Source organism: Phocoena sinus, chromosome 4 (genome assembly GCF_008692025.1).
Source record: "Phocoena sinus isolate mPhoSin1 chromosome 4, mPhoSin1.pri, whole genome shotgun sequence".
Taxonomy (NCBI): Eukaryota; Metazoa; Chordata; class Mammalia; order Artiodactyla; family Phocoenidae; genus Phocoena; species Phocoena sinus.
Window position 1 is genome coordinate 13809728 of NC_045766.1, and position 16286 is coordinate 13826013.

Sequence of the window (16286 nt, forward strand, 5' to 3'; positions counted from 1 at the left end):
AATACTACCTAGATATTAAAGAATAAAACAGGATATATATATATATATATATATATATATATTTTTTTTTTTTTTTTTTTTTTTGCGGTACGCGGGCCTCTCACTGTTGTGGCCTCTCCCGTTGCGGAGCACAGGCTCCGGACGCGCAGGCTCAGCGGCCATGGCTCACGGGCCTAGCCGCTCCGCAGCACGTGGGATCTTCCCGGACCAGGGCACGAACCTGTGTCCCCTGCATCAGCAGGCGGACTCTCAACCACTGCGCCACCAGGGAAGCCCCAGATATATTCTTAATATAAAAACAAAACAGGAAAATAAAAGAGGGAAGGGGAGGTAAAGGACTCCAACTAAAGGAAATCAAGTTGAAGGAATCCTTAAACTTATTTTGGGAAAAGCTTCCTTGACCACCTGGTCTCCGGGTAGAGTCTTAAGGATCAATGATAGGTTATATTGCAGGAACTCTCATAAAGCTTAGGGCTCCAAACACTTCCAAACACAGTTAAAGTCAGAGTTGGTCCTCAATAAAAAGAGAAAAATGCTTTGGAAGGATTAAATCCAATCAGATAGAAAATATAGAAAGAAAAATTAACTTCTTATTTAACCTCCTATCTATCTTACTTTGTCTTCTATCTATATATCTAACTGGTAACAAAAAAAAAGCTTCATTTGCATACTAGGTTCATTGATGTGATTATATTTCACATTATAAGAAAACTGCTCACTTTACTGGATTTAAGTAGTTAGCTCCTCAGAGAATTAAAAATATGATTTAACACCTATGCAAGTGTTCAAGTGCCTCTCAGTCTGTATCTGAAGAAAGAAAATAATGAAGGTTAATGCTGATTATTGAAATCAGGGGTCACCACCTTCTTCTGTAAAGGGTCAGCTAGTAAACATTTCGGGCTTTGCGGGCCATACAGTCTCTGCTGAAATACTCAACTCTGCTGTTGTAGTGTGAAAGCAGCTGTAGACAATACATAAATGAATGACCATACCTGGGCTCCGATAAAACTTTATTTATAAAAACAGGTGGCTGACTGGATTTGACCTGAGGGCCATAGGTTGCTGACATCTGATTAAAATGATCTTTACATTAATGATGTTAATCTTATAACCTATTAACAAGCCTAACAGTGTGAAACTTTTAATTTTTTATTTTATTCACGTATTAAAAGTCATAGAATTTACTGAATTTCATGGATTGTTTTGATTGTAAGAATGCAATTAGAACTTATCTTTCAAGTTCATCTGGTAATCTCAATTTCTATTTATGAGTTTAACTTCTATAATAAATTATAGAATTTTCAGCTTACCTTGGTAAAGTTAAATGAATGAATAAGATAACTAATGAACTCTTCTCAATTTCCCATTTTCTTACAGTGAGGTACTGATTTTCAATATCAATTGGAAAATACACAGCATGGAAAAAATATCCCATTGTCTCACACATTCTTTTAAGTTTAGGTGAATAGTCCTAAAAACAAATTAAAACATAAGAAAGCACAGCTTATTTAACTAAAGATCTAGTCAGCTTCATACTACTTAAAATCAAAAGGTTATGTTGGATATTCTCTGATTTAAAACTTTAAAAATTATATGATCACATCTTAAAGAAAATCTTTAAGAGAAAAGGCAAGTTTCTCTATAAAATAAAAATAGTAATAGCTTAGCAACTTTCCTGTTTCCTAGCTCAGAAAATGATTTATCTCATAATAAACCTAAAACAACAGGAGTAAAGTATTAGACTATTTTGCTTTGGTAGTTATTTATTATTATTATTATTATTACAAATGACTTGTTTATTGTTATAGGGTGAAAAATGTAAATCCATAGATTTATATAGTAAAAAGTATCCGCCGTGATATATTAGAACACTAAAGCAAACAGATATAAAAATATGTTGGTCTATAACAAATTAAGGCACTTAGTATGATGATTATTATTATGCAATACGTTAGTAATTCCCTCAACATGTGTTTGGGAACAGCCTATACTCAATGAGTAGAAGCTTTGGTTTTCAAAATACTTTGTCTTTTTACCAAAATTGAGTATTATCAAAAAGGAAAGCTAAATGAACTTATTAATCAACAATCTGGACGATGTTAATATAGCAGGTATAGCATGTGACATGCATATTTATTTAAAATTCAGTTAGAACAGTAGTTGGTAAAGTTCTCTGTAAAGGGACAGATGGCAAATTAATAACAGCTTAAGAACTTGGCTGTTTTGGCAGAGGTTTTTGTGGTCCATTTAGTTTCCATCATAATTTATTCTGCCATTAGTGAGAAGCAACCTGAGACAATACATTGCACGTGGCTGTGTTCCAATATAACTTTATTTATAGACACCAAAATTTGAATTTCATATAATTTTCATGTCTTCTTTCGATTTTTTTCAGCCGTTTAAAACTGTAAAAACCAATCTTAGCTCTAGGTCATACACAGACAGACTGCAGGCCAGATTTGGCCCACAGGCTGTAGTTTGCTGACCCCTGCCTTAGATTAACCCCAATGGCTGCCTTGAAAAATTTAAAACCATGACAAGGATTAAATTTTGACATAATCTGAAACAGATTCAAGAATAGAGCTGGCAGGTATTAACTATAGCAGGCACCATCAGTAAGGGCCGTAAACACTGTGGAGAACGTGTAATGAAGTATTCAAAAGCATAAAGTTCCAAGGCCTTAATTTGAATATACTGATAATACTGAGTAAGACGTTTTCTTAAGAAAAGCCCAAGATGCTTCCTACTCTTTAAGACATAATCTAGTGGGTAGTAAACTACTTGGTTCAGGCAATCAGTAGTATCATAACCAGGACACAATATTAACTTTATTTTAAATCAGTGGATACAGAATTTATAAATGCCCTCACCTTAAGGAAAAGATCCATTTCGGGCTGGGTTTCATCTGTATAAATGAGGTAACATCTGACAGTGTTGCTCCACAGAGAATGTGAAAACAAGGGGGTAACTTGTAATAAACTAGCTACAGCAATATCCCAGTCATCTGAAAATAAAATTTCTCATAAGTTCCCGAAAAATAATTACTAGAAAACATGTGACAAAACGATTCCCCAAAAGTCTGAAAGAAAACAACAGGCATCATCTGATCTCACTTGTAATACCAACAAAGCTTCTAGAATAAGATATCAGAAGGCAATCAGTTCTCTAACCTCAAATTCTATCCTGGGGCATAAAGCAATCAATGTCACCAGTGGTCTTTGCTGGGGTACCCGTGGCTCCAGTCAAATGTCAGGGAACTAGGCAACATGGGCTGTTCAATTAGTTTGCTACTTGAGGAGAGCCTACATTCCCAGGCTGGCCTATAGTTTTATCTACTTATTATTTTTGAAATACATTGAGTCAAAAAGAAAGTTCAAGAACGGTACAAAACAAAAAATAACCAAAAGATAGTTAGTGAGAATGAATATTTTAAGACATATTTGACTAATTCAAAATGCATAATTAAAAAAATAATTTTCATTTTGCTAATAGATAAATAATTTCAGGTTTTTAAAAAATTTTATTTATTCATTTATTTATCTTTGGCTGCATTGGGTCTTGGTCACTACGCAAGGCTCTCTCTAGTCGCAGTGAGCAGGGGCCACTCCTTGTTGTGGTGCATGGGCTTCTCACTGCAGTGGCCTGTCTCTGTCGTGGAGCACAGGCTCCAGGCACGTGGGCCTCAGTAGTTGTAGCACGTGGGCTCAGTAGTTGTGGCTCATGGGCTCTAGAGCACAGGCTCAGCAGCCCTGGCTTTAGTTGCTCCACAGCAGGTGGGATCCTCCTGGACCAGGGCTTAAACCCGTGTCCCCTGCATTGGCAGGTGGACTCCCAACCACTGTGCCACCAGGGAAGTCCCTATATTTCAAAGTTTTAAGAAAAGAGTGGAGCTACTTATAACATTTCAGATCTGAGGTGGTACTGAAATTCTGAACAGATCTTAAGAGCTGTTTTGGATACCAAATTATATAAAAGATAATGAATAAGAATACTATATTATATAACTGAAGTTTTGTACTCTACTCCACAACTTCTCTAACCTTCAACACCATCAAAGATGCAGAGGGAAGACTAAACACTACTGTTTTTCCGTTAATCTACATTAGGCTCTCACCGCTCAACTAAAATATCCGAGAACTCAGACCAGAAATTCAGTTATTAGAACCTATTGACCAGTCTGGCCGGGAGGCACCAACTGATCCTGATGTGAATTATGTAACTTCATCATTCCTGGTCAGTGACAAGCACCAGTACATGATGGTTTGACAGTGGAAGACACCCAGAACACAAGTCTCATGCTCTGCTGATGGCAGTTTTCCCAGCATAAGATTATAGTACACAGTCACTACCATTAACCAAGGTAATTGGCAAATGGCGTGTATTACCTCTGTTGACGTTAGCAAAGGGTCCTTCTATATCTATAGAACTAAGGGCAAACTCAGGGCCCCGGAAAGACTGCTGAAGCTGAATCATACTCCCTATGGAGGGCTCACTTCCCAAGGCTCCACCAGTCCAATACTCGCACTGGGGTCCAGCAGCTGTAAAAGCAAGAGATTTCATCTGATGAAAACCAAACTATATTGGAATTTCAAAAACTTATCATATATATTCAATGGATTTCTAATGCAAAAAATACTACAATATTATAAATATAACAAATATTCAAAGTTTGATTTTGAAATCAAAACAATGATTTTGAAAGTACTTTGCCACCAACTTCTGGCAAGTTCTAAGGTGGTGGTTAACATAATTCTGGTTATCATCTCAAACTTAAAAAGGGGATTAAAAAGAGAAAGATGAAAAGAAATTAGGAATACAATAACCAAAAGAATTATAATAACAGAGAGGAGTTAAAAACACCCCCCAACAAAAAAATTCTAAAAAACATTCCTAACTATATGATTTAGGTATCAGTGTAAAATGTGAAGGAAAGAATTTCAAAGGAAGACTATTACTGGCACACCAGTAATTAATATAGGTAATTCATTAGGATGTAAGCTAAGGATGTAAAGAGCACATTTTCTTTAACCTCTCAGAGCAAAAAAAATTGTCTGAATCAACAGGTACTTATGAACACGTTGATTTTTTTTTTAATAAATAATAATTCATGGCATCCTTGACTAAACATAAGTAAACTGGTATTTGGGCTAAATCTCTGGCAAAACTGAGATTATTTGTGGGTGACAAATAATGAGTGACATTCCCTCAAGCATTCCTTCTTCATGTTTATATCGAAATAGGAAGAAAGACCTATGAGGAAATATTAACTCGTTTTTATTAACTTGCTAAGAGAATTAGAATATAATAGTTTTGAAACCCTGTACATTTTAACATATGTCAATACTGAAATAATCACGAGGACTAATGCCATTAAGAATCACTTCACTTTTTTTTCTCAAAAGTTAGTAATAAAAGTCCCAGGATGCTAGTTGCCATATTTCACTCCAAAATACATCAGTTTGTAAGAATATAATTATAGTTTTTTTAATAAATGGTAGAGTGACTACATTTTTCCACTGCATTTAAAATAGAATATTTCTCAAAATCAATCACACTTCATTATTATTTCCTTGGAACACAGTGGACCCTTTCAGTCTATGATTCCAAGTTTTTCTTTATTTCTATAAAAAACACTTTCTATGTTTAATTGTAAAACAAAAACTTTAAAAGTATTTCACAAAACTGCATTGGAAACCACTCAGTGAAATATTATGCAGATATTCTGATAGTTGCAAAGAATATATCAATTATGTGGAAAAATAATGTGACAAGAGACTACTGTCCTCCAACATCCATTCTTCCCTTCCTCCTTTAGTGACACAGCCCCAAATTTTATGTGGATACATGGCTCTCCCACTAATGATTACACTTTCCCATCTTCCTAGGTAGAGTTCTGGCCAATGGGGTTTGAGTAATCCCATTACTCCTGTAATACAGATTACAGGAGTAATCTGTATATCTTTCAGATTGTGCTTTCAAGGAAAGTAAGGTATTCCCTCCCTCCCCCTGGCTAAATTGTAGATGTGATGTTGGGACTTAGAGGGGCTTAGACCAGAGAGAGAAAAGCTATGGGTTAAGGTTGGTAGAACAATGAGAGAGAAGGAACCTCAGCCTCTACATCATGGACTTCATAGAAAAGAGCTGTCATAACAACTGAGAAAGAGAAAGTGCAACTCTATTTGTAACAGCAATTACTTATAAGTAAAAGGATTCAAAGATGGCTCTATAATCATTATACCTATATTGAAATCTCAAAATATTATATATAGGAAATAAATTTACCAGTAACATCTGTACAGTTGTCATCTGAATCAGACTCTCCAGGATCAAATACATGGATCCCCTGAACCTGTAGCCTCTGAAGTTTACTCTCCAACTCTCGCTTGGCCCTCAGTAAATCCTGAATTTCATTTTCCTTGGTCTCCCTAAAAATCTTTAAAAGAAGGATTTTAATTTTGAAACCGTTTTCCATAATCAAAAATTGTATCATCAACTTTTAAGAGAAAATTCTTTCTTTCACAAAATCGATATTCACTTGGTCCTTGATCTCCCCTTTCGTAGGATGAATAATCTGAGTACCTCTACATCACTGTTTTGTAACTGGAACCCACTGGAATTCCAGCAGGATGTGTGTCTGTAGTGTGGAGCTGCCTGGTGTGCTACCTGATGTTTAGCAAATTTGTCCCCCTCCCACTTAATGCCAGTAATGCTTATCCATAGAAAACATCCCCAAACATTCTAAATGCTTTCCCCTAATAGAAACACTTCCCTTTCCCGCTCCCCCCCAAATCCCTATTAAAATGTTCACTTTTATATCTTTTCTTTGAAACTACCTTAAGTTTACCTCATCCAACTCAAAAATGTAAAAAGTGCTTTAGTTTAGTTCTTATAACTTTCATGGCTCCTACATCATTTACTTCTGGCTATTCATTGCAGTATTATATGAACTTTTAAAATATACTGCTTTTATTCCATATCACTTTGGGGATAAAGATGTATGAAATTTACCTTAAATTGCCTCTTAACTTTATCTCTGTCATGTTCAAATGTAGCTGCTCTCTCCATTGCTTGATATTTTGCTTCTAAAGCACTTTCCTTTTCCCGAAGTATCTTCTGGTAAGTTTTCTGAAGTGCCTGGAATAATTTACCTCGTTATTTATAACAAAAATAGCATGCCTCCCAAATTTATATTATCTTATATATATATTAAATATCTTAGAATTTCAACCATCTACTTACTTTTTCACCAGTTATCAAGAACTGCATATTGCCATTCTATTCAAACACATAATGGAAAAAAAATGCAAATATGCTTGAATTATAAATGAAGATATTTGACATTAAGCTTTCAATGGAAATTAATGCTTTTTCTTTGAAATACTGCACTAGTTCTTAATCTTCACTACACCTCAGCTTTCCCATCTTTAAGAGAACAAAAAGTACAACTTGTAAGGCTTAACCTGAAGGATAATTACTTCTGTGAGACTGTGCACTCCTTGGCTCCATGTCTTACTCCTCTTGCTAGCCCCAAGCACTAGCAGTGCCTGATACACGACAGGCTTCCAGTAAATGTCTGACTGAATGGATTAAATAAATACAGAAGGTTTTTAAAAAATGTCTAGATATGTGAGAAAGGAATCAAAAGGGTTACATAAGGAATCAGGATTGGTAACAGGAAATAACCTGGGACTGTGACATTTGTCAACACTTAGTGCACTCTACCCTGGTTGGTCTGGCTTTCTTTTCTACCTCCACCTCAGTCTTTTGCAATATGCAGTGAATCCAAGACAATGGCTTGGATGCATGAAATCAGATATCTGAAATGCATAAGTCCACTTCATATATGCAAGTGCATTAAGACTGCCCAATAGGAAAATCTGTAAGACAACAGATAAAACTGCTTATGTATTCTCAGATAACTGCTAATTATACAACAGCTAATGGGGGTGGGGTAGGGGTGGAGAGGGATTGACTAGAAGGACTAGTCTAGAAGGAAGAAGGCTTCTTCCTTCTAGAAAAATCAGGTCTGAGGTATTTATTTTATTCCTCCAGTAATGAGCTCAGGAACACTTGGGCTGTCCAGAAGTCTCTTCCATAGTAAAGAAAAATAGAGTAAACAAACTACAACCCTCAGAGGGGCCCCAAACTGATGACACAAAGTCTCACGCCTTTGCTCACAAAAAAATAACTTTCCTAATAATCAGTTAAAATAGATCTATTACAGGAAGGGCATGTAATAATTGTTTTTAGAGTAATTTAATCAAGTGGATTAAGGAAATTTGACTATACCTAGGGAACATTTTCAACCACAGCAGTTAAGGTGGTGAAAATCAGGGGCTGCCAGAAAAATTCACTTCAAGATCACTGAAATCCAACAGCTATGGAACTTCACAAAGAAACGAAAATAGGGGCTTCCTGGTGGCGCAGTGGTTAAGAATCCACCTGCCAGTGCAGGGGACACGGGTTCAAGCCCTGGTCCAGGAAGATCCCACCTGCTGCGGAACAACTAAGCCCGTGTGCCACAACTACTGAAGCCCGTGTGCCACAGCTACTGAAGCCCGCGTGCCTAGAGCCCGTGCTTCACAACAAGAGCAGCCACGGCAGTGAGACGCCTGCGCACGGTGATGAACAGTAGCCCCCACCCTTGCCTCTGACTAGAGAAAGCCCGCTCTTAGCAAGAAAGGCCCAATGCAGCCAAAAAAACAAGAATAAATAAATTAAAAAATATATTTAAAAAAAGAATAAAAATAAATTTTAAAAAAATTTAAAAAAAAAGAAACTGAGACAGAAGCCCCACCTCCGAGGTATGTAAATTTGTGGGGGGGTGGAGGGGTGGGAGGGCGAGGCGTGGTTAAAAACTCCTAGGAAGGGTTTGATGAGTTTCCTCAACAAATGTCACCAAAGTCTTTGGTGTATATGTGTGCCCCGTGTGGACCTACTTCTCTGGAGATTAACATTTGTTGCTTCAGGACACTTCCAGGCTAATTGCTTCAAGGCATCTGAATGAATGGACCAGAAATAGAAAAGAGGGGGGGCGGTTAGTTAAGGAATCAGTTTAGACCCCAAGACAGTACGTCCCCTCAAATTAAAATGCAGAGCAGTCAGGCGTCCAGGGGTCCAACTGGCAGTGCGGCCAAGAGGCTGCGGGGCGGTGGGCAGGCGGCCCCGGGGCTCAGTTTCCCGGGTGTCGCGGCCGTCTCCGGTGAGCGCCCGGGCCCGGCGTTACCTGCAGCTCTGCCCGCAGCCGCTTGTTCTCCGTGTCCAGCTTGGCCTCGCGGCGGCCCATGGATAACAACTCCTGGTTCTTGCTGACCCGGAAGATCTCGTACTCCTTTTTCAGCCGCTCGTACTCGGCCGCCGCGTACTCCAGCTCGGGCACGGACGAGCCAGTGGACTTGAAGCTGGCCCCCAGCAGCCCGCCGCCGCCCGCCCCGCGGGGCAGCGAACCCGGCCCGGCCCCCGCCACCGCCCCCGCGCCCCGGCGGAACGAGCTGCGTAGCAGGCGGGCCTTGGGCTTCACCTCCACCGGGATCTCGCAAGCCTCGCCGCCGCCCGCCCCGTACGTGTCCTCGATCACCTCCCCGCCAGCGGGGCTCACGAGCGACGAGGCAGTCCCCATGGCGCCGGCGGCCGCCGCTCCTTGCCACCAGGTTACCAGGAGGGGGCGGGACCAGACGAGGGAGATGGGGCGGGGCAGCAGGAAGGGGCGGGGCGAGCGCATCGAGAAGGGGAGGGCTAGTGGGCGGACGACAGGGATGGGGCGGGGCAGCCGGGTAGTACGGGGCGGGGCAGGGTGGCTAGGCGGGGCCAGAGGAGCGGAACGGATCGGGCGGGGCAGCAGGGCTGGGCTGGGAGTGAGAGCGGAGCGCGCGGGGCGGAGTGAGCAGCGTGGCGGTCGCGCAGTTCCACCAGTGCGCTAAGTCAGGGCCTACGGACAAGGTGAGGTTTTGACTTTTTGCAACAAGGGACACTGCAGACAGCACTTCACAGGAATATGGGGCATCTCACCAAGTAAAGGAAAGGATAGACTATGACAGTATTTGAGGGATATCATGAAAAATGGAGAGAGATGGGAAAACAGTTTTAAACTTTTAAGTCAAGAAAAGTGTGGGGTTGGCGTCTTCTCTCTTATGGTACCTTGTGTTGTTGCCCCTCCGCCGGGTTTCTAACCTCTCCAGGTTTGGAGCCCTGGGAAGGAGGACAGGAGAGGGGAGGGAAAGGCTTTATTTGATTGACACTGCTGTGAACTGGATGTTTGTGCTCTTTGGACTTGGCAAACGGTTAAAACTGGCCCTTCTCAGAGATAGTTTTGTAAGTTCTTCAAAGACTCTCTCCCCCTCATAACTGGAAATCTTTAATCTTCAGTTTTCTTGACCTGGACTGGTGCAGCTATATTCCAGCTGGTGCTCACTGCTTCCCCAACTGTAAGGAATTCAGTGATACTTTAAGGATCCTGTCCACTGATGTTTATTCCTCCCTACAGGGCCCCACTTGGACAGACCCAAGATAATTCATGCTAGTTGACTTACTGGTGGGGTCCATATCTGATCTACAGGTGTTACAGGTCAGGTTTCCTGGGAAACAGATTCTGAAATGGAGATAACCATGCAAGATGTTTATTTGGGAGTGTCCTTGGGATCAACACCTGTAGAAAGGAAGGGAAAGAAGCAAAATTGGTCAGCGGGAGAAGCTGAGCTTTGCTGCAGCCTCAGCAGAGACCTTAGCCAATCTACAGGGAGTTCTGATCCTGGGATAGCTCTGCAGAGTTGTTCTAAATTGGGGTGGGGGGCTGGGACTTTGTACCCCCATACCAGACAGTCATCAGCTTTCTTCAGCCAAAGCAATCCCCTAGGAGACTGACAGTTGAGGACTGTCTGCTGGCATCACTTCCAGTGGCTGGAGGAACAAGTCTTTCAGGCATCACAACATCTACCACAACAGGAAACACATTTTTACCTCAAAGAACTCTGGGAATGCAGGCCAGTTCTCACTCCCTCCATCAAGGTAGCTAGTCATCCTTTCTTTTACCCTATAAATTTTCTTCAGGAGGGAATCAGATACCAGGCCACTGTGTTCTTCAGACTCCAAGAGATACATATTAACTTCTTCAAATAGTCTCCTGAGATAAGGGGAAACATTCCCACCATCCAGTATCTCAAGAACTCCTCTCTTTTAAAGTCCTTTCTGATCACCAGCTTCTAATACTTGTACCCTCAATGTGGGTCAGTGGTTCAGGGAATCATTCACTAGGTTTCCGCCACCTCCTTTGGAATGTGCATCAGCTGGAGACTTCCACTATTATACTTGCATACTAAAATAAAAAGCCATCACTCATTCCCTCCAAACCAGTAGCAAACTACAGTAACTTCCCATAACTTGTGGAGTAAATTCAGATTCTGCAGCCTAGGACCAGTGCCCTGGAGCAATGACTCTCCTTTCCTCACCTCTAATTTATCCAGTAACATCCGTCTACCCACGTCCTTCCACCCTAGTTGGGCTGATTTTCTTCTTGTCCTCATACCAATGTAGTTTCTATTTCCTTTCAGTACTCTGCCAACCCTCATTTCTTTCAAAGTCTAGCTTCTTTCTCTAAGAAACTTTCCCTGGATAATAATACCTTTCAAGAGTTTATCATATCAATATTTTCAATTCAATAATCTTTGCCTTTGTGCAAAATACTGTACTTAACTTTTCCTGACCTTGTTCTCCATTAATTGTGTCCCCATTCTATTCATCTTGGTTTTTGGTAGTTGTTATTGTTATGATGCCATTTGTTGCTTAGATTCATCACCAGCAATCATATTCAACTCCTGCTGAGAACATAATGAAGTGCAAATGACTGATGACCCAAAGAGATGTCAGATGTGGCTGGGGTTCTCAAAAAGCATAGGAGTTGTCACTGCCTTCCCTAATAACCTTTACATAGTTTTGCAGATACCCCCCCAAAACAAATCCAGGTTTGCTGAGACCATGGAGACTCCTTTCTATATAGTGATTACTGGCTGTCTTTCTCATCAAGGACAATATGTATAAATTCAGCACACATACTGATCTTGGATAACTGTTGGTTAATGCCTAAGTGACATAACTGAGTGAGTGAGCCCAGAGGTGACCAGTTACTCAGTGCCAGCAGATACTCAGTGTTGTTGGTTTCCAACATATTTATTAATCCTAAACTTATCACAGAATTTGTTCCAGTTTCCAACCTTATAATTTGTTTCCCTTCTTTATGGTGAATTTAACCCACAAACATCAGTCTTCATTTTGAAAGGATAATTTTGAATACAGAACTATGGTGTGGAATGAAGTCTCTGGCAGGCAGCTTATGGCCCCTTAAAGATGGCTACAAAATTTTTAATACTCTATCTATTGAAAGGTGAGGTTTATGATGAGGACAGGCTACATAATTTGTGGGACTCAGTTCAAAATGAAAATGTAGTGCCCTTTGTTCAAAAATTATAAAGAATTTCAAGACAACAATAAACCAAGCATGAACTCCTTTTGAGTTCAGGTTTCTATGCAGCTGCACTTGAGATTTTTCAAAGGGTCACACAGCCATGACTCCAGCCTGTTTATGACTCCTCCCTTTGAATCTGGTTGAGCACTGGAACTTTTTTGACCAGTAGACTATGGCAGAAATGACTCTGTTCCACTTTCTTTATCTTGGAACACTCTCTCTAGGAGACTTGAGCTGCCATATAAGGAGACCTACTACTCTAGCCAAGGCTGCCAGACTGGAGAGGTTGTGTGTAGGCATTCCAGGCAACAGTCCCAGTTGGCCTAGCCTTCCAGCCAAGGCATGTGAAATGAAGCCATCTTGGACTCCTCAAGCCAAACTATTTGCTCATTGGGTACCACTAAGTGACTTTTTTTTTTTTTAACATCTTTATTGGGGTATAATTGCTTTACAGTGGTGTGCCAGTTTCTACTTTATAACAAAGTGAATCAGTTATACATATACATATGTTCTCATACCTCTTCACTCTTGCGTCTCCCTCCCTCCCACCCTCCCTATCCCACCCCTCCAGGCGGTCACAAAGCACTGAGCCGACATCCCTGTTCCATGCGGCTGCTTTCCACTAGCTATCTACCTTACGTTTGTTAGTGTATATATGTCCATGCCTCTCTCTCGCCCTGTCACAGCTCACCCTTCCACCTCCCCTTATCCTCAAGTCCGTTCTCCAGTAGGTGTGTATCTTTATTCCTGTCTTACCCCTAGGTTCTTCATGACATTTTTTTCCTTAAATTCCATATATATGTGTTAGCATACGGTATTTGCCTTTTTCTTTCTGACTTACTTCACTCTGTATGACAGACTCTAGGTCTATCCACCTCATTACAAATAGCTCAATTTCATTTCTTTTTATGGCTGAGTAATATTCCATTGTATATATGTGCCACATCTTCTTTATCCATTCATCCGATGATGGGCACTTAGGTTGTTTCCATCTCCGGGCTATTGTAAATAGAGCTGCAATGAACATTTTGGTACATGACTCTTTTTGAATTGTGGTTTTCTCAGGGTATATACCCAGTAGTAGGATTGCTGGGTCATATGGTAGTTCTATTTGTAGTTTTTTAAGGAACCTCCATAGTGTTCTCCAAAGTGGCTGAACCAATTCACATTCCCACCAGCAGTGCAAGAGTGTTCCCTTTTCTCCACACCCTCTCCAGCATTTATTGTTTCTAGATTTTTTGATGATGGCCATTCTGACTGGTGTGAGATGATACCTCATTGTAGTTTTGATGTGCATTTCTCTAATGATTAATGATGTTGAGCATTCTTTCATGTGTTTGTTGGCAGTCTGTAAATCTTCTTTGGAGAAATGTCTATTTAGGTCTTCTGCCCATTTTTGGATTGGGTTGTTTGTTTCTTTGTTATTGAGCTGCATGAGCTGCTTGTAAATTTTGGAAATTAATCCTTTGTCAGTTGCTTCATTTGCAAATATTTTCTCCCATTCTCAGGGTTGTCTTTTGGTCTTGTTTGTGGTTTCCTTTGCTGTGCAAAAGCTTTGAAGTTTCATTAGGTCCCATTTGTTTATTTTTGTTTTTATTTCCATTACTCTAGGAGGTGGGTCAAAAACGATCTTGCTGTGATTTATGTCATAGAGTGTTCTGACTATGTTTTCCTCTAACAGTTTGATAGTTTCTGGCCTTACATTTAGGTCTTTAATCCATTTTGAGATTATTTTTGTGTATGGTGTTAGGGAGTGATCTAATCTCATACTTTTACATGTACCTGTCCAGTTTTCCCAGCACCACTTATTGAAGAGGCTGTCCTTTCTCCACTGTACATTCCTGCCTCCTTTTTCAAAGATAAGATGACCATATGTGCGTGGGTTTATCTCTGGGCTTTCTATCCTGTTCCATTGATCTACCTTTCTGTTTTTGTGCCAGTACCATACTGTGCTGATTACTGTATCTTTGTAGTACTGAAGTCAGGGAGCCTGATTCCTCCAGCTCCGTTTTTCGTTCTCAAGATTGCTTTGGCTATTCGGGGTCTTTTGTGTTTCCATACAAATTGTGAAATTTTTTGTTCTAGTTCTGTGAAAAATGGCAGTGGTAGTTTGATAGGGATTGCATTGAATCTATAGATTGCTTTGGGTAATAGAGTCATTTTCACAATGTTGATTCTTGCAACCCACGAACATGGTATATCTCTCCATCTATTTGTATCATCTTTAATTTCTTTCATCAGTGTCTTATAATTTTCTCCATACAGGCCTTTTGTCTCCTTAGGTAGGTTTATTCCTAGATATTTTATTCTCTTTGTTGCAATGGTAAATGGGAGTGTTTTCTTGCTTTCACTTTCAGATTTTTCATCATTAGTATATAGGAATGCAAGAGATTTCTGTGCATTAATTTTGTATCCTGCTACTTTACCAAATTCATTGATTAGCTCTAGTAGTTTTCTGGTAGCATCTTTAGGATTCTCTATGTATAGTATCATGTCATCTGCAAACAGTGACAGCTTTACTTCTTCTTTTCCGATTTGGATTCCTTTTATTTCCTTTTCTTCTCTGATTGCTGTGGCTAAAACTTCCAAAACTATGTTGAATAAGAGTGGTGAGAGTGGGCAACCTTGTCTTGTTCCTGATCTTAGTGGAAATGCTTTCAGTTTTTCACCATTGAGGATGATGTTGGCTGTGAGCTTGTCATATATGGCCTTTATTATGTTGAGGAAAGTTCCCTCTATGCCTACTTTCTGCAGGGGTTTTATCATAAATCCGTGTTGAATTTTGTCAAAAGCTTTCTCTGCATCTATTGAGATGATCATATGGTTTTTCTCCTTCAATATTTTAATATGGTTTATCACATTGATAGATTTGCGTATATTAAAGAATCCTTGCATTCCTGGAATAAACCCCACTTGATCATGGTGAATGATCCTTTTAATGTGCTGTTGGCTTCTGTTTGCTAGTATTTTGTTGAGGCTTTTTGCATCTATGTTCATCAGTGATATTGGCCTGTAGTTTTCTTTCTTTGTGACATCCTTGTCTGGTTTTGTTATCAAGGTGATGGTGGCCTCGCAGAAGGAATTTGGGAGTGTTCCTCCCTCTGCTATATTTTGGAAGAGTTTCAGAAGGATAGATGTTAGCTCTTCTCTAAATGTTTGATAGAATTTGCCTGTGAAGCCATCTGGTCCTGGGCTTTTGTTTGGTGGAAGATTTTTAATCACAGTTTCAATTTCAGTGCTTGTGATTGGTCTGTTCATATTTTCTATTTCTTCCTGATTCAGTCTTGGCAGGTTGTGCATTTCTAAGAATTTGTCCATTTCTTCCAGATTGTCCATTTTATTGGCATAGAGTTGCTTGTAGTAATCTCTCATGATCTTTTGTATTTCTGCAGTGTCAGTTGTTACTTCTCCTTTTTCATTTCTATTGATTTGAGTCTTCTCCCTTTTTTTCTTGATGTGTCTGGCTAATGGTTCATCTATTTTGTTTATCTTCTCAAAGAACCAGCTTTTAGTTTCATTGATCTTTGCTGTTGTTTCCTTCATTTCTTTTTCATTTATTTCTGATCTGAGTTTTATGATTTCTTTCCTTCTGCTAGCTTTGGGTTTTTTTTGTTCTTCTTTCTCTAATTGCTTGAGATGCAAGGTTAGGTTGTTTATTCGAGATGTTTCCTGCTTCTTAAGGTGGGCTTGTATTGCTATAAACTTCCCCCTTAGAACTGCTTTTGCTGCATCCCATAGGTTTTGGGTCGTTGTGTCTCCATTGTCATTCGTTTCTAGGTATTTTTTAATTTCCTCTTTGATTTCTTCAGTGATCACTTCATTATTAAGT

General features: G+C 39.8%; 1 protein-coding gene and 1 long non-coding RNA gene across 6 annotated transcripts in view; one reads left to right on the forward strand and one right to left on the reverse strand.

Annotated features, from left to right (window-relative positions):
* NPHP3 (nephrocystin 3) overlaps positions 1-9634 on the reverse strand; it is a 51559-nt gene extending 41925 nt beyond the window's left edge. For all 5 annotated transcript variants that reach the window (XR_004349573.1, XM_032629596.1, XM_032629595.1 and 2 more), the window contains exons 1-6: positions 9227-9634; positions 7009-7134; positions 6283-6433; positions 4386-4538; positions 2871-3004; positions 1311-1471 (exon numbers count right to left, since the gene is read on the reverse strand). Coding sequence is in view for 4 of the 5 variants with exons in the window: in XM_032629596.1 (XP_032485487.1) it covers positions 1311-1471; positions 2871-3004; positions 4386-4538; positions 6283-6433; positions 7009-7134; positions 9227-9619 (1118 nt within the window). In the remaining variant the exon portion in view is untranslated. The remainder of the gene's footprint in view (positions 1-1310; positions 1472-2870; positions 3005-4385; positions 4539-6282; positions 6434-7008; positions 7135-9226) is intronic.
* A 198-nt stretch (positions 9635-9832) lies between these two features.
* LOC116753566 overlaps positions 9833-16286 on the forward strand; it is a 111710-nt gene continuing 105256 nt past the window's right edge. The window contains exon 1 of the long non-coding RNA XR_004349763.1: positions 9833-9939. This is a non-coding gene — a long non-coding RNA (uncharacterized LOC116753566). The remainder of the gene's footprint in view (positions 9940-16286) is intronic.